General features: G+C 43.2%; 2 protein-coding genes across 4 annotated transcripts in view; one reads left to right on the top strand and one right to left on the bottom strand.

The window, feature by feature from the left end:
* Window positions 1–200: 200 nt before the first annotated feature.
* On the top strand, window positions 201–10,839 carry ofd1 (OFD1 centriole and centriolar satellite protein). The gene is made up of 22 exons (XM_041866214.1): window positions 201–512; window positions 596–796; window positions 1,368–1,436; window positions 1,526–1,553; window positions 1,650–1,757; window positions 1,854–1,990; window positions 2,086–2,259; window positions 2,407–2,513; window positions 2,616–2,735; window positions 3,872–3,945; window positions 4,051–4,142; window positions 4,350–4,539; window positions 5,563–5,693; window positions 5,968–6,079; window positions 6,579–7,334; window positions 7,693–7,855; window positions 7,945–8,045; window positions 9,412–9,537; window positions 9,771–9,931; window positions 10,058–10,234; window positions 10,375–10,448; window positions 10,675–10,839. Exons 1-22 carry the CDS (start codon window positions 417–419, stop codon window positions 10,712–10,714), a joined length of 3,237 nt encoding a protein of 1,078 aa, XP_041722148.1. The 5' UTR covers window positions 201–416; the 3' UTR covers window positions 10,715–10,839.
* A 119-nt stretch (window positions 10,840–10,958) lies between these two features.
* Window positions 10,959–24,935, bottom strand: part of LOC121553215 (neuronal membrane glycoprotein M6-b) — a 48,319-nt gene continuing 34,342 nt past the window's right edge. For 2 of the 3 annotated variants that reach the window (XM_041866244.2, XM_041866225.2), the window contains exons 2-7: window positions 18,930–19,116; window positions 17,616–17,772; window positions 17,027–17,195; window positions 16,392–16,465; window positions 15,930–15,995; window positions 10,959–13,689 (exon numbers count right to left, since the gene is read on the bottom strand). In XM_041866244.2, coding sequence (XP_041722178.1) covers window positions 13,540–13,689; window positions 15,930–15,995; window positions 16,392–16,465; window positions 17,027–17,195; window positions 17,616–17,772; window positions 18,930–19,116 — 803 coding nt within the window. In that variant the 3' untranslated portion in view covers window positions 10,959–13,539. Of the gene's footprint in view, window positions 13,690–14,081; window positions 15,283–15,929; window positions 15,996–16,391; window positions 16,466–17,026; window positions 17,196–17,615; window positions 17,773–18,929; window positions 19,117–24,935 lie in introns of those variants that run through there. The other variant, XM_041866234.2, reaches the window with a different exon arrangement.

Here is a 24,935-nt window from a genome sequence, read left to right as displayed (position 1 = left end):
ATAACGACATGAAAAAGTTGAATATAAAATACATTTGCAATAACAAGGCGATTTTGTAATTTTGTATACCTTATATTACATTTGATGTATGCATATGTAATAATATATCTGTTAGTTGACTAATGTATTTGTTTTTATTTCTGATTTCAAATACATAATATATGCATCATAACTGTGCGACCGGAACTAGAACGATAACATGCCAGTTCGTTGAATTCAAAGCTGTGGGCACTTGGAGAGGACGCCGTTGGTTACTAAGCAGGTCATTTACACCCGAATACGTTGAAATAAGTGCCATAAACACTAGCTATATACATGTTAGTCGCGTTACAGAGAATTTGGTATTTGTCTCCAGCAAGAAAAACCAGCTAGCAAGTATTCGTTGATTGATCCTCTGTTCCCCAACTGAGGTCAACATGTCTGTTGCCAAGGAGGAGGCTTTATCCCCAGATGAGCTGAGGAAGAGGCTTTACCAAACCTTTAAGAATCGAGGAGTGCTTGACACACTTAAAGTAAGTATTTACATTAGTATTTAGTATTTTACTACCAAAGACCATTGTTTCCCCCTTTGTCAAACGTTATTTCCTTGTTCCAGACGCAGCTTCGTAATCAGTTGATCCATGAATTGAAGCACCCCATCTTGAGTGGAGAAACTGTTCCCAGGCCAGTCCCTATGAAGTCAGACTCTGTCCTGGTCACTGCTTCTAACAGTCTGGTGGTAGATCATCTGAGGAATTCTGGGTATGAGTACACCCTGTCTGTGTTCTACCCTGAATGTGGCATGGGCAAAGATAAGGTGAGCACTTGCACTTATGCTTTGGAGCAGTAACACAGTACTAGGGCTGGGAATTGCCAGGGACATCAACTATAAAAATTATCATGATACCGATACGATATGTATTGTGATTCAATACTGTGATTTTATTGCGATTCAATGTTCCAAACATATTGCTCACTATATGTCTGCAGCAGAGGGACAAAAGAAAGCCATGAAACAAAGGTTATGATCAGTCATGGAAATAAAAGTGCTGAAAACAAATTGGCTCCCTATGTTAAAAAAAGATGGAGAACAAGCTATGACATTTTGGTGCAGGTACAGCCAACTAGCGCAAAAATAATATTGCGATATTGTCAAAATGATACGATATATCGTCAAAAATAAGGTCCTGATATGTAACTATCGATTTCTTTCCCACCATCACTACGCAGTACTTTATGTTTGGTCCTGTACAATGCATTGTATTATGTTGGAGCTCTGAATGACCCCACTCCAGTAATGTGTGGTCAGCTTTGCTGGTCCTGAACTCTCAGCTTCTTCCTTTACAGTATACTCTTTGTTGACTATGCTCTCATCTACACCCTGCCAGATTTTCACTTCAAGAGACCTTCTTCAACTTATGAAAATCAGCCCGCCGTCACCCCTTTACAAATCTCTGGTAATGACAACATCTTGGTAAAATCATACAAAATGATAATAATTTGTACCTATGATGTGAATGATGGTTATTTGTATTTTTTTCAACAGGCATCAAGCACACAGAAAGATAATAAGGGTATGTTGCATGTTGCGTGATGTTTACTTTCATATTCCAAGCCCCCTGTTGTCAGCTCGAGCATCCTGTCATGTCCCTTATTGATGTCTCTTCCAGGTTTCCTGATGAGTCTCCTGATAGAATTAACAGACCATCATCTGCATGGAGAACGATGTGATGCTGAGACTCAGACCACCACTATGCCAGCTTATAGAGAATCTCTTGGTATGTATGAAGCACTCTCAAATTAACCAAGTATTACAGTAAAATACTGCTTGACATACATTTAATAACTAAATAATGGACCTTTTGTGTGTGCAGTTGACAAGATGAAAATGATCGATGAGGAGTATGAAGCTCTCCGCTACAAAGGGGACAAGTGGGTGTCCTATGAATCTAAGCTTGCTGCATATCGAAAAGAAGTTGAAGCACAGGTTCAAGCAGAAATGAATGCAAAGGTATGACTCTGTTTCTCAACGCCTCTTTATGCATTCTGATGTTCTAGTGTTGGAAATGTTTATATTGAGAAACGTGGTGCTTTTTGCTTCTTCAGCTGCAACATTATAAAGATGTGGAAATAGCCAAAGTGAAGATGGAGGAAAAAGATAAATCTCGCAAAGAGATTTTGCAGCTGAGGCAGGACATGGAGAGGACTTATAAGATGAAGTCAGAGGCATTGATCAATAGGGAGAAGAACGCCATCGATCGATTACAGAAACAACAAGAGGTACTTGATATTCAGTTCTCCAATCATAGATTCAGTGGCCAATTCATGTTCTACTTGGGTCGTTCTATTTTCTTAAACTTTTTGCTTTTGGTGTTGTGTGGTTATGTGATGTTATGGATTACTTTGTATTTCATTTGTGTTTTTCAGATTGAGGAGAAAGACGTCTATATGCAGAGACAAGCTGTGTTGAAAGAAATAGAAACTGTGCGGAATAGAGAAGCTGAGCTGAGGTTAAGGATGGAGGCTTTTGAAAAGTAAGATGAAGTCATATTGCCGTACTCATGCTGAATCATTGTCATACTGGGGTTATCAGGGTTGGTTTAGCATGTTACTCACAGAATGCGTATTCACCACAGGACTTGCAAAATACAGGAAGACAAGACCAAGACCATGGAGGACCTGCTGAGAAGAAGAGAGTTTGCAGTGAAGATGACGGAGGACACCTATGACCAAAAGCTGAAGAATGAGCTTTCAAGGTATTATGATGTCATTTTGCAAAATGTAGCCTACTTGGACTGTTCTGTACTTTTTTGAGATAATAGTTACCTGCTCTATCGGTTGGATTTCCCTTCACCTCCCAGCACATAGAAGGCCTCATCATTCCATGACATATATTCTCTCTGCATCCAGAAGGTGGCACTCTTGTGTAGAGCAAAAATATGAGTATTCTGACGTTCACCATCATATCCTCTATGCATATTTTGTTGATGTATTGTGTGCTTGGATCCAGTTCATCAAGGACAATTAATTCACCTTCTGATTCAGTTGATAAAAGGGATTGCAGGGATGATACTGTACAGTGTATTGTACAGCCTTGAAAATTGGGCTAAGTAGCTTTGAATGCTAATAAGTTTGACTCTCACCACATCTATCACCTCTTAAACCCTACAACCACAAGGTACTTATTTTTAGATCGTAAATCTGGCTAGTATAGCCAGCTGTCAGTTAGCATTAGTGTAACATGCACGAGGACTGGGCACAGAGGCTGTGCAACAAGCAGTCCAGATGCATGGCTTCTTGAATAGAGCATCTACCCAGTGCCAGTCTCATAATGCACTGTCGTGCACTATCATGTCATGGTTTTGAGATAGGTGGCTCATTTGCATGTTACAGTCTAAGTATAAGACGTTTGATGTACGCTAAGCAGTGCAACACTTCAGGAAACTATTATGTTACCGTCACGCTGTATTTAAGCAATAAGGCCCGAGAAGGTGGGGTATATGGCCAATATACCACAGCTAAGGGCTGTTCTTATGTATGACGCATCGCGGAGTGCTTGGACACAGCCCTTAGCCGTGGTATATTGGCCATATATCACAAACCCCTGAGGTGCCTTATTGCTATTATAAACTGGTTATCAACGCAATTAGAGCAGTAAAAATAAATGTTTTGTCATACCCGTGGTATACGGTCTGATATACCATGGTTGTCAGCCAATCAGCGTTCAGGGCTCGAAACACCCAGTTTATAATATGTTACATTACTGTCTTATATTACTAACATGTAGGCCTATGGCATTTATGTTACTGTCAGTCATTATTCCATGTTGTTTATGTCAATGCTTTCCTCGTATAAATAACCTTAGTGATTATTTGGTATTTCTCTCTATCAGATATCAGCTTGAGTTGAATGAAGAGTACATCAAAAGGACCGAAACACTCACAGAGAATGAGAAAAGAACCAAAGGTCTGTGTTTTTCCTGTAGGCCTTCATTATAAACAATGTATTAACGGTTGTGCTTTGTATCATTTTATACGAATGTCTTATCATCGCCCATTCCTTTTCTCTCAGTGGAGACTATTCGTATGCAGAAGGAGTCGGCTGCAATCGATGCCAAGCTAGAGGAACACCGCAGAGCTTGTGCGGAGTTGAGACAATTGCAGGTAAACTTGGCAACCAATGATACTGTAATGCAGAGAGTGGCCCTGCTTTGTAGGATTGTCCTTAGACAGATTGTCATCAGATGGTTCACAGTTTTAAGCTGACTAAGTTCATGTGTACAACTGAGACATAACATGAGATCCACAGACATAACATTTTCACATACTGATTTGGCCCTTACTGTATGCATGCTACTCTCTGTCATTTAGATGGAGCTGGACACGTCCCAGTCTCAGTTCTCTCTGCTAACGCAGCAGAATGAGCTGCTGAGAGAGAGGCTGGAGACCATGAATGACTACCCCACCCTGAGGCGAGAGAGGGTGGAGCAGCAGGCCCAGTTCAGGCTGCTGAAGAAACAGCTGGAGGAAGCTCAGGAGGAGAACCAGCGCCTACGGGCAGGTGAGGAACGATGGCCTTACCAGATGAGATAGGCTACTGCCTTCTTCTTTCAGTTTTGCATAGGTGGGCTCAGTCTGGGCGTGTGGGGAACCAGTGACATTTTCCTTTCCTTTTTGCTTCCATTTTACCCTCTAGCATCTCTCTCTGACTAGTCCTTTTCTCTAAGTGGGAAACGTTTGTTTTATCACTTTCGCTAGTTCAGAGGTTACATAGTTTAGAGATGCTCTCTATTTTCTGGTCAAATGGAATGTGTTGAGAAATATACAAATAATGCATGAAATTCTTTTCCAACCCAGAGAGGATACAGTATGTCGTTTTTGGCTGTGTGGAGTCTGTATAGACACTGTAGTGGGAACTATTCAGTCTACTCTGCCCAACTGGTCTTGGCACTGTGGCAAAGTCTTTTTGGATGTGCTCTAGATGACTGTCAATGCGGGGCCTCTCTGCAGTGTTTGTGGCTTTACAGACGGCTCTGTGAAGTGAAAGCAGGGGGGATGTGGGGGTGGATGGGGCCAAGCGACGGAGGGGAGGAGGGACAGAGGGCCCATGCTTCATCCCTCTCTGAGGGACACAATGCTCTTCCTGTCAGAGGAGAAGGGTGGACGGGGGACCAATGGGCCGCTCTCTTTCCCCCCCCCCCCTCCCCTCCTCTCTCTTTCTTACTAACAGTAGGCTTCATTAACCACAGAGTTAGGCTAGTACCATGTGCTCGATAATGTCAACCTCCCAGCACCATCTCAGCCAAACCAATGTACTGTAGCTAGCTGAGGAGATTAACTGGAGCGTATCACATAACTTCTGATTTTCACCTGACATGAAAGTTTTTGCCACAAAACCTCCCTTGACATTTCTGGGGCATTGTCACAATGCTTTTAAGAAAAATACTCAACCTAAGCCCATTATTACTTGTCCATAGTTGAAAAGTTAAAGATTGGTAATTGGATATACTGTACAATGAGTGCTCTAATGTGTAAGCTGTTAGCCGGGATGTTGTGACTCTCCTATCCGATTGTCTCCCCGTAGATCTGGGCAGGCCGTCGGTGGAGCAGCTGGCGTTACAGACGGAGCTGAGGAGGCTGGAGAGTGCCAGGAGGCTGTCGGAGGAGGAGTTTGACAGCCACAGACAGGTGCTGCAGGCCCAGCTCCATAATGAGGTCAGTGACACAATGCTTCTCTGATAGTGTGGGAAACAATGTGGAGAGTAGAGCGTCTTCTTCTCTTTAACACACAACTGGCCTGACGTTTAGTTCTTCATGGTTATAGTTAGGCCTTACATCTGGGTTTCGGTCTAATTGGGAGCCTGCATGTCATCTTGCACCTGTTGCAGGGTCTTCTTCTCTGTCTGTAACCTCTTGTTGGCTGTGTCCACCTGTTGGAGGTGTTCTCTGTCTGTATTAACCTCTTGTTGACTGTGTCTGTGTATACCAGGTGGAGCGCTCTGCCCAGTTGAAGGCCCAGCTCATAGAATGTGAGGAGAGGACTCAGTGGATGACCACCCATGCAGAAGACATCAAGATGCAGCTCCGACAAACACAACTAGGTACATGGTCCTTGTGGCGTGTTTTTTATTTTTTTTGACATGGCTAGTCACCCTGAATCATGTGTGCATATTGTAGTTTCTGGATCTAGCTCTGCTACACAACTATGTATTTTTCATGAAGCCTAGCCTTTGTAGCTTAGCTTGTGCAGTAGTCTGCATCTCAGTAGCGGCCTGTCCTGACTCTCTTCATTCCTGTTCCTTCATCTGCTCTGATCTTCAAAAGTTGAACAGGTGAAAGCAAGTCCTACAGTAGGCTTTCGACACACTACTTTCGCTTAATCGCTGTTCTCAGATCAGTACAGATGAAGGAATGGAGACCAGGAGAGGAATCCACTTCATGATATTGACAAGCACCCTTAGACTTAGTTTACAAATCACTTTCTCCATCTTATCTCCTTATGGTGGTTGGTATTTTGTCTTTGCCCTCATCTTCTCCTCTGTCTCTCCCCATTTATTTTCCCCCTTTCATCTCTTGGTTCTGTGTGATTGCGGTGGGCAGCTCTAGAAAACGAGGTCCTGCGTAACCCTAAGCCCTCCCTAGTGGACCGCTCAGTGCTGGAGCTCAGTCCTGATAAACTAGTGCCCCCTGATATCTATGTGGACAGAGGTGTCCTGAGAGCCTGGGCAGCGGGTTATGATGATGTGTGTGAAGCAGGTGTGATGCCCTCTCGAGGGCGCAGGCCTCGCTGGGGGCGGAGCAGCTCCCTAGACTCTGACGCTGAGCTGGTGGCCGGGGCCAAGGCCAGGATCAGAGAGCTGGAGAAGGAGGCGGAGACGCTGGAGGAAGCTTACAGGAACTACCAGCAGAGGGCGGTGTCTCACATGCTGCCCCCGCGATGTCTCTCAACCCAACGAGCACCGGTATCACCCCGCCCTCACTCACCTCAGAGGCAACATATCTCTCACCAACGCCCTCGCTCGCCCCAAAGACAACAAGTCACCCCCCACCCTCGCCCCCACTCACCCCAGCATCCACAGGTCTCACACAGACCTCTCTCCCCTCAACGACAACCCCCTCCCCAGCGTACTAGAGTCCCCACCTCTCCCCAGCCCAGAGTGACCTTCGCTGAAGACCAGGCCCAGCATCAGTACCCTGGTCCAGGGAGTGGAAGGGACATCCAGTCCCTGGACTTCAGTGAGGCCCGGTTTTCAGGAGACAGACGCCCCCAGGAAGGCAGCTCCTCTCCCCCTAGACGCCTGTCTTCCACACCCCTCTCCCTCTCCAGGAGGCAGCTTCACACAGAGCCTGTGGAAGGTAGGAGCGTGCAATCTGTTTTAGTGGGTTGTTTCACTTCAAACGGATTTAATGTCCCAAGCGCTTTACTGCCAAAACTGTAAAATGTGTTTTGGAAATAATTCATTGTCATTGCTCAAAACAATGCTTGTCTTGGTGTATAGTTAGTATTTTATATCCCATTCATAACTTGTGATTCATTGAGTCAGTCCATAACATATACTGAGTTTTAGTCGACATCTTGTCATCTCCATCTTTTTTCCCACTTTAAGCCCTACCATTTTAAGCGTTTTGAAACCCCATATGACAGTGCTGAAGCTGTATCTTCTGTCGTTTGCTGCATTTTGTAACTAACAGTTGCTCCTCCTCTCATTCTCAGAGGCTGAGGTATCGTCTGTGGCGTTTCCTGTGCTGTCTCCTGAGAGGCAGCTCTCCCCCCTCCCCCTGCTCCACGGAGAGGTGGCGTGCGCAGGGGATTTTACCTCCAATCTCTCCCCACCTCTCAGCCCTCAGCTCAGGAGCACCGCACGAGGCCAATGCAGGTAGCACCAGGGTTCACCACATGAAGGGCATTATAACAATATATTACGATTGATTCAGTTCAGTGGTACAGTTGTTTGTTTGTCTGTAGTCCACCACAGGTACAGCAAATCATCTTCTCCAGTTCAGAGTCAGAGTCTTCCCCTCAGCCTGAGAAGATAACCATTGAAGATCTCACAGAGCCTTTGCCAGGTACTCTTAATCCCAGATCAGTTTTGTTATCTTGTGTTGGTGTCCGTCTTGCTTTTTGAGAAGCAGCAGATGACACAACAGGTGCAGGGTATATTCCTGGGATATTGTGCTGGGGGTGTGTTCTGTTTTAATATGTACTTGAAATTGGACCAAAATGACTCATCCATCTCTCTTTCTTCAATATGGGGTTTAGTTTACATAATACTTTTCACTACTGATGACTCTAATGTACTTCAATTCACATTATGTTGACTATGTGCTACTACGTACATTTTATTGTACATCGTCCCCCGTCCTTAAATAGTGGGATTTACTTCATAACCAGTCAACCTTTCCATTCTACCGTGAAAAATACAAAGCACTATAACACCAAGCTGAATTATGATTGATGTGTCTGTTTCCAGTCGTATTATTACATTCCACTATATAATCTCTGTTGACCGTAACCATTGAACGGCATTATGATTAAAATGTCACCTTAATTCGTGGGCAGCTGTTCGCCATGCTGGAGTCAGTCTATTAATATCTGCTGTGGCTTGGAGATATCTGAGATGGCAGAAGCCTTCTCTATAGGACGCCAGGCAGAGATGACACAGCCCTCTGTGCTCCCAGCATGCTTTGCTTCCTAAACATACAGCACCTGTGCGTTTCCCCACTGTAATGCTGTAATACTGGAATCATACCTTGGGAAGGGCAGGGGCGGGCGGGGGGGCAGCAGCACCTTCAGCACTGCAGGAATGGTGTTGGGATATTTGCTTGTGTTGTTGACCAGTGGCATTGAAATATTCACATATTTCATTATAAATGATGCATCCAAGGTTTTCTGCATCTGATGTTGCAGATTGACTGATCCATATTAGATTTGGGAGTGTTTGCAAATCCAGGCATGTTTTCACCTATGAGAAGCATCTTAAAATCTGAGTGCTGAATCAGTGCCAACCAACAGAGGGTACGGGCCATATAGTATGCCATATGTCTGCCCATACCAAATGCCCCTCCTAACCCCATATGTTGCCTTCATTCTCATACTTTTACTGGTGAATCCCATTTAGAATGACTGCTAGTAATGCATATCAGTTTAAGGTGGCCTTAATCAGGAATTACTCTTTCCATACATTTACACAGGTTATCTATAAATCACTGTAACAACAACACATACTACTAAATCAGTTATGTCTGTTTTCAAATGGCTGTGTTTTAATGAATGTGTGACTGGCCTCCAGAGTGGCCTCACTGGCCCGGCACAATGGATGAAGGGCAGCTGATTATGTATTCTGTGTTGGTCCTCCTGGCCTCACTGCTTTATGGCCAGAGCATAAAGGGCCTCATTGTGACTCTCTCTCTCTCCCCCCCCCCCACCCTCCAGAGCCCAGACACATTCCAGAGCTGCTCCTGGACACGGCAGGCCCTGAGGAGGAGGCCCTTGATGGGCCCCTGACTGTCCCCCCATCTCGGGCCCCTTGGGACCTCACAGAGACTCAGCTGCAGGGGGGTTAGTAATGGAGCACATCCCCTCTCCCTAGAAGAGCACACCCAACTTTTAGACTAATTGATCTGTCACCCCACCCACAATGCAATGGCCATACTCTGGCCATGTTTTATCCAACTTGATGTTTGATAACTCACCACTATACTGCAATATGGTAGTCCCGTTTAAAACCACTGTGCAGGGAGCACCGATTCAGCTCATTCTTTTAACTCAAGTGAACCCACTTTGATTTGTAGAAGTTCAACAAACTCTGGATGAACCTGCCAGACAGGAGGAGGAAGAGGAGGAGCTGAGGTGGGAGCGAGAGAGGAGAGAAAGAGAAGACAAGCGACGGAGGGAAAAGGAGGAAGCCCAGGAGAGGGAGCTGAGAGAACTGGAGAGATTGGAGCAAGAAAGGGTAGGGATGAACTACTAGGCTGTTGCACTGACATTCACCTTTATTGATTTATTCATTAATTTCCAAGTTTTTAGACTCCTTCTAAAATGACCTTAACATTGATGGATTGACCTATCTGTTTCTTAGCTATTGGAAGAAGTGCAGCAGTATGAAGAGGTGGGGGAAGATGAGGAGAGAGGAGGGCAGGAAGAACCGAAGGAGGCAGAAGAGCCTCAGGAGGAGAAAGCCCCGTCCTCAGACAAAGATCCACTCCAGAAGTACATGAAGATGATCATGGAGCAAAGACGGAGTCAGCATGTACAGGTGCGACACACTCACACACACTTTTCTGTGAAGACCTGTTGGTGTCAACAAATCTGCTGACAAGCTTTGTTTTTCTTGTGGAACTGAAGCAGCAGGTGAGTGTATCCAGTGGAGTGTTTGAATTTGTGTTGTTATTTTAGAGCCCTGCTGGTAGAGAGGAGCCAGAACACAGGAGCCCTGAGGCCAAGAGTTTGTCTGATGAGAAAGATGACAGGTAAGTCTAAACATTTCACAGTGCTTGTGAGAGAGGAGAAGAGTTTGGCAGATTTGAGATCTGGCAGAGAGACTGTCAGTGAGGTTTCCTGACTCACTTCACAAGAAAGGACCTCCTCTCCTCTGATATACCAGTATTTTGGTTTTTAGACCAATTTATCAAGAATGTGTTTTTCAATCCTATCCATAGACTAATACTAATAAACGATTATTCTATTCCTCTTTAGCGTTGCTTTCTCACATGAAGATGCAGATGAGTTCTGGTGAGGTGGTACAGAGTGTGAAGACGTGTGTGAGAAAGGTGCAATACTACTGTACGTCTTACTTTATTGTTTTTTTGTATAAATGTCAGTCTTGGTTCATTAACTAATAAACCTTCGATTTATAAATGACACAGTGCCTCAAAGTGACTTATCGACACTTGCTTACAACTTTTGCGTGTGTGTGTGTGTACCATGACATTAGGTTCTATACCCATTGACATGGAAAAGAAATGCAGTACATAATTGAATGGAGTTCATTTTAGTCTTTTTTATTTTCATAAAAACAGTTAACAGGCTGGTTGAGAGAGAAATGTCAGAGTGGATCCCAGTCAGACAGGATGTTGGATTGGTGTCCTCCTGGGGATTGATCGGTAGCCATTTTGATTTCTATTATTTTTTGGTACTTTTTTCACAGGAAGCACTGTATAATGAGACTGTATGATCAAAGTAATTCACTTCACATCAGTCATCTTCCTGCAGGCCACTTTTGAATCTGTTCTACAATATTTCTGAGACCGCTTTGTTCACAAAATAAGATGTTGTCAATCAACACTTACAGTGGCTTATAAACTTTGTCTGAACCGTATTCTATTCATGGTCAGATTGCCATTTTCAATTATATGGTGATGATTAATATTCATAATACTGTGAGGCGTTAAGTATCACTTGAAATAAATTCACAAGGAAGCCCTTGACACTCATAGAAAAAATGGGGTACACTATTAGGTTACAAAATACTACAGAGGATTCATATACTTCAGACTTGGAAAAATAAGAACTAAGAAACACCTAGGACTACTATGCCATACAATGGACATACAATGGATTAATTTGTTCTCTGTTAGAAAAAGAAAAAAAAGGAAACAGGCAAACACTGCCTACCATAGTTGTCAGTACAAATGACTACACATCACCTGTATCACTGCAGAAACAGTTTTCTCCTTCATGCAATAATGAATAAACATCAATATCCCTGTGTCTCCTCTACCTAACAGAAAAATATTACATCAGTAATTATGTCACTATTTTAACAATTGCATGTCAAAAACAATACTGAAATGCAATTGAAGAGATTTTGAAACTTTTTTTCTTAAGTGGTTATATATTCAATAAAAAACAAGATTTGAAACATCACAAAAAGATTCCTGACTTGTAACATCTTTACACTGTACACATACAAGCACTGATTTTTTTGTAGATCCACATCCTAAGACTGAGTTAGCCTGGATGTAGAAGGGATAACATTCACACATCTTACTTGCACTGTCTAAATCGTAAGGTCTACCATGGTAACAAAGCACATCACATTCAATCAAATAATGTTTCGTTACAGATAGCCATTTTTTTCTCAACCAAGTAAAATGTAAGCATCCTGTATCTTGTAGTTATAGGGATGAACATTTAACAATCGCAAAAGGGAACTTCAAGTCACATGGGAATTTGGAATTAACTGTGAGAGATATACACTATACAATAGGAAGCATTTATTCATCCCAACAATAATTTGGATGTACAAGCCCCACTGTCCAACAGGGTAGTATACCATCCTCATGCTCTATTGTCAAATTTGAAATTTATTTTTCATCTCACAAAGACATTAACCATGACATTTTAAATTATATGTAGACTGGCTATAAAAATGCTGCATTTAATAAACAAAAATGATACTAATTATTACTCATGGTATCACACTTTGGTGATGAAATATTTTGGTCAGTCTAACAGTATAACTCTTGTTGGCACCATTCACTTGCCAGAGTTTAAAAAGTCTTTACATGTATTTTAGTGTAAGGTATTCTGCCTTCCAAAAGGACTAAAATCTGAAACCACCACGGTTTTGCTTACAGTTACATGGGCACGTGGTTAAGTAAAATACCTGTGTATGTACATAAAGTGTACCTACGTAGGCCCACTATTGTACACCTGAGGGAATTAGTATTTTGCATCATTATTTATGCACGTGATGAATGTAAATGGTGAAATTCTAGAATCAGAATTAGCATACCTATTTCAACTCAATGTCAGCCCTAAAATAGGAAAACTACTATCAAGAGAAAAGTCATCTAAACCTAACGTAGTTTTAATGGGCAGAGGGGTAACATAAATACATTGTCAATGAAGCCAACAAATGCATGTTCTGTTCTACAATGGAATGTTGTTGTGCCTTCATATTCCTCTTCCTTATATTCTCTCCATTCAAAGCCAGGAGGACCAAACAAGTGTGCAATTAAAAATAACACATTTAATATAACTGTGATTTTGTAAGGCGTTTCATGTTGTGCTATGAAGTGTTATCAAAACTGCATCTTTGATTTAAAAAAATCAGATTCTCTTCTCGCTGACACGAACTTCCTGCTCTCTCTTATTCATAAATGGCCAACAGTCAGGCCAGAATCATAACAGAACACTCTAAAACAAGTTTCACTATTTCTTTACATTCTTGTGTTAGAATAGTGCAATGTTTCAAGCTTCACCAGCAAAGACTGATTAGGAAGAAAACAAAAAAAAGCATTTTTCTAAACGGTGTATTTGTCTTCTTCGACAATTAGAAAAATAAAAACAAAAGTATATTCACATACAAAACACAAAACAGAGGTTCCGACACGTCTTGGTTAGTTAGTTGCAGAAAGCGACATTGATGCATTAGTTTGTTAGGAGCTGTGTTACTGTGCTGCATGAGGGCAGCTGGCAGGTTATGGGAGCTGAGTGTTCTCTTGGGCCGGTAGGCCGCATGAGCTAGCCTGGGTGCGGCTGCGTGTGTGTGTGTGTGTGTGTGTGTGTGTGTGTGTGTAGCCATAGAGGTGTAAGGGGCGGACGAGGGCGTAATCCTTATGTGTAGGAATTGAGACATTCCTTTGAGCGAGAGGTGATGTCGTGCAGCTCCTGCTCTTCCTTCATTTTGATGTCTTGGTAGGCATGCATGTGACTGGCGTCCTTTAGGTAGGCCCAGTTTGCTGAGAGAATCATGAGGAAGTGGATCTGGAAGAGAAGGGTGAGGTGGATGGCCGGTGAGCATGTCAAGATGCAAAGCAGGCTACAGGAGTCAGAGCTACGTCACACACACATATAACACAACGTTAAGCTGACAACAGACAAACCACAGTAATGTTATATCATTATTATCGACACAACTAACATTATTATTACACTATGCACAAACAGTACTACAGAAGAGACATTTTGAAGGGGAGTGGGGTTTGAGGTTTTGCGTGCAAGCTTGATGAGGATGGTGGTTAGTGAAGGTCAGAGGTTAGTGGGAAATTAGATTGAGACGTGAGATGGAGTAGACCCTATCTTCCTGTGTTCTGTCATTGGTAGTGTTCTCAGTTAGCGTCTGTCTTTCATTTGAGAATAAAATAGACCATTAAGGATATTTTGTACACAAAGATTGTTTATTTTGTATAGAAAGAGAAAAATAATAACTACAGTCTTCAGAAATCTTAGGAAATAATTAAATATTTATGAAATATGGAATATAAGTAATCATAAACAGATTAAGGAATACAAAAAAACTACAAGTAAGCATGCAGGCTCAGTGTTAAAAAAAACAACAGTGGCTCTTTAAACAATTGATTGGCAGTTTCTGGATGAGTCAGAGAAAAAAGAATTAAACAAAACATGAAACTATCAGCTGAAGCTATGAATGCATCAGTTTGCATAAAAAAATCACATTACTCCTCTAAAATAGGAAAACCTCCTTTATAAAATGTATGAAGTCATAAACTGAGGCTATATACCTTGAGCAAAAATATACCCCTGGTACTGGCCTAACCCTTCAAAATACTAGTTATATGTGCAGTTATTTTTGAAGTGCTACTGTATAACACTGTTCATCTTGTCTATGTCATCTTACAGATGAAGAGTGTCTACATCTATATACGATTTAGGAGCTAGTTTGTGACAGAAGCTTGTAATACTGACAATTCTCTGTGTAACACTTTGTGGCTTGCACCAAGAAAATACAAAAGTACACATGATCAAACCGAAAACATGAATGGGGAAAAGGCACTATGACAAGGCTGGCTGGTCCTCAGACAAATTGACCATTAGTAAAAAACGAATACTTTTTTCACCCCAAATGTAAGAGCGATAGTCATAGCACTGACTGAAGCCTGAGAACTCATTCAAAATACTGTATTGTCCTGTGATTAAGTGTTTTTTGTCTTCCTATTCATTTAAGGGAGTTATTACTGATTTAATGTTCTAATCAGATCTTAACATGTGCTGGAGAAAAGCATAACCCTGCCAACTATACACCACCCCATTCTGAAGACAACTCTCCTTGGGTACCGTTGAACCTTCCGACAGGCCTATACCTGGATATCAAATGCTAAAGGACGCATACAATCAGCTATTTACACTTTAGGTGAATACTAATGGAGATATGTTTTTGTCTATTTTCTGTCGGTTTTTAGTCCATGTAGTAAGTGGCTGCTGTCTCTATTCAGTTTAGTGTCATAGACTGTACTGTGCTGTGTCTCTGAACACCAGTTAAAACTTAGTGCAGCAGTCTTCTCGACTCTTAAACTTCAAAACGGCAAAGTTATAAGTGGTAGCCATCATGTAGATCAGCTGGTGGAAGAGAACAGAATACAGGCGGTAAGAGAACACTCCAGGAATGTGCATGGCTGCCATATGGGCAACAACTGATCTTTCATTTTTACTTGTAAAAAAAAAAAAGTATTAGTAAAATATAAATGTTTGTCACTTTCAGATGTGCGTTAAGTAGAAACTTGTGAAACTATCTTTGGAAGCAATCAGAGAACAAAATGAACTCGATGGCCTAGACTTTTAAAATAATTTTCCTGTTCTATCATACTCATTGTTTTCAAAACACCCAAGATGGGACTCTTTGGAAATGTGGTGGCCTTAGTTCAAAGCACTCTGATTTAGTCTACAAATGTTTATATCCTTACAGAGATTCTCCTTGATACTGTATACACATTGCCAAGGCAAGCCTCCACCCTGTTTCCTTTTTCCTAAAATAAGACTGGGGCCAGGGGCATCTAAGCAGATGGTTTACAGCGAATGGGATTGGAGATGTGGAAAAGCCTATGTGTAATCTGCTTTACAGAGGTTACATAAACCATATGGGAAATGAGGAGAGGAGCACTGGATTCATTTTCTACAGTCAGATACAAACCGTGCAAGGATGGACTGAGTGGGAGGATGAGAGGAGAGAGAGAGAGAGAGAGAGAGAGAGAGAGAGGTGAGCTTACCAGAGCAATGACGGTGGCCCCGGCTCCAGCGCATGCTACAATGTACAGGTGGTAGGACAGGTAGAACTAAAAAAGACAAGAAAAAACATTGATTTATGTGATTGAACACAGTACCACAGTACAGTAACTTACATTTACATTGTAGTCATTTAGCAGACGCTCTTATCCAGAACGACTTACTGCATTTATCTTAAGATAGCTAGGTGAGACAACCCCATATCACAGTCATAGTAAGTACATTTGTCCTCAATAAAGTAGCTGTCAGCAAGTAAGAAAAGACAAGTGCAAGTGTTAGTTCAAGAAAGGCAAGGGTGTTTTCATTGAATACAATTTGTTGTTTCTCTGTGGCCCCCAACACATAATATGGTTGTGAGCGCATGCATCTCAAAGTAATGACACCAAATAATAGACAGTATGTCAACTGTGAATGAATGACTCTGAATTAGAGGAGAGAAGCCTTACCTCACTAGTATTACAGATGTCTCCTAGTGTGGACCCACAAGCCTTGCCTGGTGTAGCGTTCCAGGGGATGATACCTGCAGTCAGTCGTTAAAGTCAAAGGTTAATATTTATACTGAGCAAATTCTTCACATCATGTCTTCATAAAACGTCTTCATATAATTCAGATAGTCATGCAGTAAACAAATCAGAGTAAAATCGTTAATGGCCCATAGTCACATATCACATTAGAATTTACAGAATGGTTGTAACTTCAAATCACCATTAAAATGTCATAATTGGAGAGTTGAGTGTATTAAAGCTGTAAAACGCGACACACTGAACATTATGTCTTATTGCTGCTATAAAACTCGACCTGAGAGGACACAGGGAGGCAAATCAAGCTGTAGAAAAGATGCCACATGTGGTTTGTTATCCTATTCACTATTTATCACACTACCGTCTTGGCTCTCAGCCACTATGGTGAAATATGGGTCATATTTAGTAAAGCACACCGTAACAAGAAGTTGGTAACAGAAAACAAAAACACGTGTTTCTTATTGGACAAGTTTAAGTAGTCCCTCCCTAATTTCAGTCTGTTTTCTATCACATGGTACCTAATGAAGATGACCCTGATTGTGACTGAGGCATTCTCTTACCGTACTGACGAACGTCCACGCAGATGGAGTCCACGTTGGTGAAGTTGGCGACTGGTGACCTCATGGCGGCACAGGTGGACCACATGTTGTAGAAGAGGAAGACGGGCACGGCGGAGAAACCAAATACACCCAGCCAGGCAATACCCAGGATGTAGGTCAGGAACACAAACTGAGGGGACACACAGACACACACACACACACACACACACACACACACACACACACACACACACACACACACACAGACAGACAGAAATACACAGCATCCTATTAGCATTAGGCAGAATGGAATCATAAACAGCATTTTCGCAGCCTATTTGATGAGTAGGTCTATAAGGGAGGGACTGTTTGTGTGTTCATTTGCAACAATATTTGCTCATTATGGTTTTCATCAACTTGTTTGATTGATCGCATCTAACCAGGATTAAAGCATCATGTGGTTTGGTGGAAATATTTAAACAAATGTTGTTTCGATCTTGTTGAACAAATGGTCTGATAGCCAGTCGAGATTGCAGTGAGTTGGTTGGTTGTGTTTCGTGTAAGTTCAGTGCATGGTAATCACAGTCCAGTGGTGTTGATAGTGACGTACCATCCCACTAATACAGCGCCCGCAGATGGTAGTCTTGAACTCGCTGTGCAGCTCCTTGACAGCGCTGGTGGTGTAGAAGCCCTCGGCCAGCAGGATGATCCCATAGAGGAAGAAGAAGGAGGCGATGCCATAGATGACGTACTGCATCAGCTGTATTCTGTATAGGAGCAAATCACACACAAACCATCTTAGTGTCCCGTGCGTGATCAAAGGCACAGAGCTTAATCAGTTCACATTAGGCTCGGGTTGGAAAAATGCAACCTACACCATTCATTCTGTGAAAATCTTGAAATCATGAACAACTTTGTCTGATGAACTGTAAACAGATGTCTTCGAGTGAGGATGACTGGCTCAGTTTCCCCCAAAAAATGAGAAACAGTCCCAAACCCTTCACCCATCCTGGACAGATAACAGGTGATACATGCCTGGGGAAATAACCTACTAAAAGACCGATCGGCCTGCTAGACATCTTCAATTAAACAGTGCACTCACAGAGACTCCCCTTTCAACCTCAACACAAAACATATGCTCTGTCCTGTCCTCTCTTTCCTCTGTTTTTCTCCTTAGACTAATGGATTAAAATAAGAAGAGCTCCATATTAGGCCTTGTCTCCAGGATAAGGTTCAGACAGGGGTTATTAACAGCTAAAAATAGTCGTCGTGATGAGCTCATTGAAGAAAGAACATATCTATATAGAAGTACTTGTAATTTATGGATAGGGCTTATCTACGCTTACACTAGGAGGCTCAGCTCATTTAGATAAAAGGGGTTGATATATAAGTGGAAATAAATGTGTTTCAAGATATCGCTGTAGACATATAGTCACTGTGCTACTGCCTGAATCAGGATGTATATGTTTTGGGATGAGGTATTTGTATTTATTATGGATCCCCATTAGCTGCTGCCAAGGCAGCAGCTACTCTTCCTGGGGTCCGGCAAAATTAAGGCAGTTATACAATTTTTAAAACATTACAATACATTCATTACAAAATTCACAACACGTGTGTGCCCATTCTCCACAACCACATATCTACAACACAAAACCCATGTCTACGTGTGTGTATAGTGCGTATGTTATCATGTGTGTATATGCATGTGTCTGTGCCTATGTTTGTGTTGCTTGGGATCCAATAGTATCTTATTGATGCTCTACTCTGACCATACAGTAGGATACTTATGTTAGCCAGGCCCTACTTATAGGTCATTACCTAGTTATAGTCTATAACTAGGGAACACTGTTTTTCATGGTCAGGTTATGGTCTACAACTCCTAACCCTACTCATGGGGTCAGTATAAAGAGGTGCGGTCACTCACACGTCAGTCAGCATAGCGTGGTCAGAGGTGATCTTGGAGAAGTGGTTCTCCAGGATGCTGATGGTGCCGGTAAGGGCCACATGGCCACAGCCACAGAACAGGGCCACGCCGGAGAAACACAAGATTGTGGCCACCAGTGACGCATACGGCACCCCGCCCAGACACTTGATGCAGCACTCAAAGCAACCTACATGGAAACACAGATTGAGAGAAAAAGAGTGTGAGATCAGTCAATTTATTGAAATCATCATTCATCACAGACTAGTTAAAGTGAAGTTGTTTTCTTTCTGACATTCTCTTTAAATTGTTCTGTGAACTTTTCACTGTAGGCTGCAGTGTAACAGTGACACTTCTTCTGCCCAGAAACATTGCAAAGTCCATATAAGGAGATTGTGTTTCACTCTATCATACACAGAAGAGCTGAAGTATTGGTGCACTCTGCATTTAAATCATATACATAGCCATCTTTGCAGTAGTGAGTTTAGGGAGACATTTCAAGTTCAACTCACTGAAACATTCAAATTAGCTGTTGCGTAACCAATGACAGTACAATAGAGGTCATTTACTTATTCATTATTCATCAGAACTCAATAAGAACATGTACTGACTTTCTCAACCTCCTCTAAATGACTCATCATCCCAGAATCCTCATCTACCAATACACTACAAAACAATGAACATACACTGCCAACACACACTCCTCATCAGACAGAGTGGAGAGTGGAGTGGTATTTTGATGACAATTTATGATGAGTGATGGTTGATCATACCTTGATCATCATGCTAGAATGAGACTGAGCTTCACCGTTGCCACTCAGTATGGTCATCTAGCTGTGTCTGTCTGTCTGTCTGTCTGTCTGTGCAGCCAGCGAGGGCAGCCTGTCCTGACTATTCATCGCTAGAATTGAAGTGCACTAATGGGAGGCAGACAGGTCACTACTGTGCTGTGGATGCCAGCCAAACCCTAATGGAAATCAATGGCAATTCATAATGGCAGAATGAAATGACCCAGATGAGTTGTACTGTAGTATCCATCTCCCCTACTGTATTATGGTATACAGTGCCTTCGGAAAGTATTTTTTTACGTTACATCCTTATTATAAAATTGATTAAATTGCTTTTTTCCCTCATCAATCTACACAGAATACCCCATAATGACAAAGAAAAAACAGGTTTCTAGACATTTTTGCTAATTTATTAAAAATACAAAACTGAAATATCAAATTTACATAAGTATTCAGACCCTTTACTCAGTACTTTGTTGAAGCACCTTTGGCAGCGATTACAGCATTGAGTCTTCTTGGGTATGAAGCTACAAGCTTGGCACACCTGTATTGGGGAAGTTTCTCCCATTCTTCTCTGCAGATCCTCTCAAGCTCTGTCAGGTTGGATGGGGAGTGTCACTGCACAGCTATTCTCAGGTCTCTCCAGAGATGTTCGATCGGATTCAAGTCCGGGCTCTGGCTGGGCCACTCAAGGACATTCAGAGACTTGTCCCGAAGCCACTCCTGCATTGTCTTGGTTGTGTGCTTGGGTTCGTTGTCCTGTTGGAAGGTACACCTTCGTCCCAGTCTGAGGTCCTGAGTGCTCGGGAGCAGGTTTTCATCAAGGATCTCTCTGTACTTAATGTATGCACTCACTAACTGTAAGTCGCTCTGGATAAGAGCGTCTGCTAAATGATGTAAATGTAAAATGTAATGTACTTTGCTCCATTCATCTTTCCCTCGATCCTGATTAGTCTCCCAGTCCCTGCTGCTGAAAAACATCCCCACAGCATGATACTGCCACCACCATGCTTCACCGTAGGGATGGTGCCAAGTTTCCTCCAGACGTGACGCTTGGCATTCAGGCCGAAGAGTTCAATCTTGGTTTCATCAGACCAGAGAATCTTGTTTCTCATGGTCTCAGAGTCTTTAGGTGCCTTTTGGCAAACTCCAAGCAGGTTGTCATGTGCCTTTTACTGAGGAGTGGCTTCCGTCTGGCCACTCTACCATAAAGAGTGCTGCAGAGATGGCTGACAGATGTGTTCGTTTCCAAATCATGTCCAATCAATTGAATTTACCACAGGTGGACTCAAATCAAGTTGTAGAAACATCTCAAGGGTGATCAATGGAAACAGCATGCACCTGAGCTCAATTTCCAGTCTAATAGCAAAGGGTCTGAATACTTTTGTAAATAAGGTATTTCAGTTTTTTATTTTTAATACATTTGCAAAAATGTCAAAAAACCTGTTTTCGCTTCATCATTATGGGGTATTGTGTATAGCTTGCTGAGGATTTTTATTTATTTAATCAATTTTAGAATAAGGCTGAAAATGTGGGAAAAGTCAAGGGGTCTGAATACTTTCCGAAGACACCGTAGCCTATTTGGTACAGACGCACCAGCAGAGCAGTGCCTCTGGACAGACAGTATGTAAACAGACCACAATGTGCCAATAAGATCCACATATTTGTCTAGAAGGCTGTTGTATTTCAAACAGCAGGCTGTAGATTTATAGCATGGCCTGGTCCTGGTTGGAGAGTGATGTGCATATGTGAAGGCCTTACTAATGTGTGTTCCATAAAACTGTATGGATAGATTCATAGATTCACCTTGATTTGTTCAAGTGTGGAAAATGGTGTTACAGACAACTGTTTCCTCCATTGGATATGGCCTGAATGGAGGCTTACTAACTGTCAGTAGACATGGCACTCAATAAATATACAGCCATGATTTCAGCAGAACATAAAAAGCCCATTGGTGCATGTTCTAGAGACTACTCCAATGCAAAAGTCTGAGATAGAGAGACAGGGCAAAATATGCCTATCGAAATCCAAGCCTCTTCCATGAGGTGGGAATCCTGAAAGTTTGTTTGTGTTTGTCCTCTTTATCTGGCGACAAAGGAAATTAAACAGATATATTAGAGCCAGAACAGGGCCATTCAATAGTTGTGTGTTGTCAGAAAGTTCATCCCGTAGTCTTTCGTGTCACACAGAGGGATAAAAACATTTTTGTCCCAGGTTTGGTGAATAACAGTTGCCATGGCAGCACGTTAACCACAACCCAGTGAGTGTGCTCGAGGTTAGGCGCGACGGAACGGCTAACTCGGACCACATTTCCCACATAGACACACATGGCAGGCAGGACCAGCAGGATATAGAGCTCAGCCACAGTGAAACACTGCACATTCAGAGGACGGGCTGTTCTTGTGTTGGTCCTCGATCATCCATTACTGTCAGGTATATGTCTGATCCTGGGGGAAATAAATTGGCTTTCACTCCAAGTCATGGAAGTCATGTGTCATGAAAACCAACCAAACAACCAACTAACACAATCAACCAGTGAATCCAATCCCCCTCCTAAAGTAACGAATATCACTGCTGATGGGGAGCGTGACAAAGACTGAGCTGCATAACAAAATCATTCTTGTGTCAAATAGACACTTGAGTGACAGAAGCAATAACAACGTTCACACTGCCCCATTATGAACTCACTGGAGCTCAATCAATAGTGGCACGTCATGGTTGAAATGCGGACATGATGGCTTTATTAAGTGTCTTTTTGCTGTAAAGACAAGCCTCTGTCCACATCATATCACTCATTTGGATGAATTACTAATACCAGAGCACATCACCTACTCACTCATGATATCATATGCCACTTTACATATATTGTACATCTCATGCCCTGATATTATTAGATCCAACCATGAAGGGCAACATTTGTCTCTAGTCCATCACAATTTTCAACACATGACTGAACCAAGGGGAATCTATTGCATCCATTCACCTTTAACCCCTAAGCTGCCCAGTAGCAGGCAGGCACTCTATCTATCAGCTTCACCCCAGTGGCCTACATCCCCTGTTGCCTGTCCTGTACTGTGAGAGAGAAGGTCAAGCTGCAATGTCAACATCTAACTCAGAGAGAGAGAGAGAGAGGCCATAAATCCGATCAATTTACCATCCATTTGATAAGAGGTCCTTAACAAAAATCACCTGGCCTGCTTTCCATTCCCAGAACACATTAGTTAAACTGGAAAGCTAATGTACTGTACTCTACTGTATTACAGTACGCTGTCATGTGAACTCTCTGTCCCCTCAATACTGACTGTGATGCTATTACAACTTGGAATGCTGTTAAACACCACTCCTCAAACACACACAAAGCTCCTTTTCTCTCCATGGAGAAGCCTTGTGCCTCTCTCCTAAGGTGTTGCGTTTAATAACTATATAAATCGGAGGTGGTGTTTTCTCAGCTGGAGTAACGTTCGCCATGCTGCTGACTGGATAGTGTGTTACGTCTAACCCTAACCCTGAAACAACACTGGCACCAAGACAGGCCCACTAACATGGTTTAGCGTTTAACCACCACAATAATACCACTCTATTTACATAGAACCACTATAAAGGACTTGTTCTTTGGTACATGAGTCGGAGGAAATTGAAAAAATGTATCGCCTACACAGATCCTCAATGGGTACTTCACAAAGGACCATAGAGAGGGCTGTCTGGATTGACCATCATGCATCATGTTTGCATTATGTGGTACTAATCTCTTCTTATGTCTTCTCAACTCTGCAGAGATTCATTCAGTACAGAGGAGTAATAATATCCGGTACTGATTATGGATGTGAGATAGGAGGTCCCCTATGGGTAAGTCTTTTAGCACAGTGATGGGCAGTAAGCACAGTTTCTCTCACACACATACATAGTGTGGTAGTCTTTCCCTGTCAGTTTAAATAGTACACTATAGGAGGACAGCAGTGTTAACCCTTTTGCTCTTCTTGTCCAAATATCAGACTGTGAGAAACACTGTAGTATAGGAACAATAACTGAAGTCTCCAGGGCCACTAGACGATTCTCAGTCCCTGTTTTTGCTATTGCAGTCTAGGGCTCTTACAGTGTAAGAACAGATTGGCCATCAACAGGTAGTGGCCTGGTGTCACGATCGTCGGTAAGAGATGAGGACCAAGGCGCAGCGTTGCAGACGAACATACTCTTTATTAGCGATATAACGACAAACTAAACAAAACGATAACGTGACAGTTCACGGTCTAACACAAACCAACTAGAAACAAGATCCCACAACCACTGTGGGCAAACAGCCTGTTTAAATGTGGTTCCCAATCAGAGACAACCAGCCACAGCTGACACTCGTTGCCTCTGATTGAGAACCACACTGGCCAACATAGAAATGGAATATATAGATCTACACACCCTGGCTCAACATAACAGTGTCCCCAGAGCCAGGGCTCCGACCGCGCCAACTAAATACCACAGGGGAGGGACCGGGTGGGCACTCCGCCTTGGCGGCGGATCCGGCTCCGGGCCTGATCCCCACTCCCTCTCCAACCCCCCAAAGTACCCCTGGTCCGGTCTGGCCCCGCTGGCCGGAGCTGGACTGCACACTGATGGAGCGGATTGCTCTAGCTCCGGCGTAACGCATCTGACCGGTGCCGGACCAGGCACCAGTGGAACAGGCACGGGCCGTGCCGGACTGACGACGCCCACCACTGGCTTGGTGTGGAGAACAGGCACGGGCCGCGCTGGACTGACGACGCACACCACTGGCTTGGTGTGAGGAGCAGGAGCGGGCCGAACCGGCTGGCGACGCGCACCATTGGCTTGGTGCGGGAAGCAGGAGCGGGCGGACCGGGCTGACGATGCGCACCCCTGGCTTGGTGCGTGGAGCAGGAACGGACCGGACCGGGCTGACGATGCGCACCCCTGGCTTAGTGCGTGGAGCAGCAACGGGCCGGACCGGGCTGACGATACGCACCCCTGGCTTGGTGCGTGGAGCAGGAACGGGATGGACCGGGCTGACGACTCGCACCCCTGGCTTGGTGCGAGTGGCAGGAACAGGCCGGACCGGGCTGGCGACGCGCACCATAGGCTTGGTGCGGGGAGCAGGAACAGGCCGGACCGGGCTGACGATACGCACCCCTGGCTTGGTGCGTGGAGCAGGAACAGGCTGGACCGGGCTGACGACTCGCACCCCTGGCTTGGTGCGAGTGGCAGGAACAGGCCG

This window comes from Coregonus clupeaformis, chromosome 4 (assembly GCF_020615455.1).
Source record: "Coregonus clupeaformis isolate EN_2021a chromosome 4, ASM2061545v1, whole genome shotgun sequence".
Classification (NCBI taxonomy): domain Eukaryota; kingdom Metazoa; phylum Chordata; class Actinopteri; order Salmoniformes; family Salmonidae; genus Coregonus; species Coregonus clupeaformis.
The sequence above is the reverse complement of the archived record's forward strand: the minus strand, read 5'-3'. Positions and strand labels throughout refer to the sequence as shown.

Excerpts from the sequence above, each read along its gene's own strand:
- ofd1 (XM_041866214.1), top strand. The coding sequence starts at position 417 with ATGTCTGTTGCCAAGGAGGAGGCTTTATCCCCAGATGAGCTGAGGAAG. Across the intron at positions 513-595 it reads GAGTGCTTGACACACTTAAA|ACGCAGCTTCGTAATCAGTT; the intron begins GTAAGTATTTAC and ends TCCTTGTTCCAG. Across the intron at positions 4,540-5,562 it reads GAACCAGCGCCTACGGGCAG|ATCTGGGCAGGCCGTCGGTG; the intron begins GTGAGGAACGAT and ends GTCTCCCCGTAG.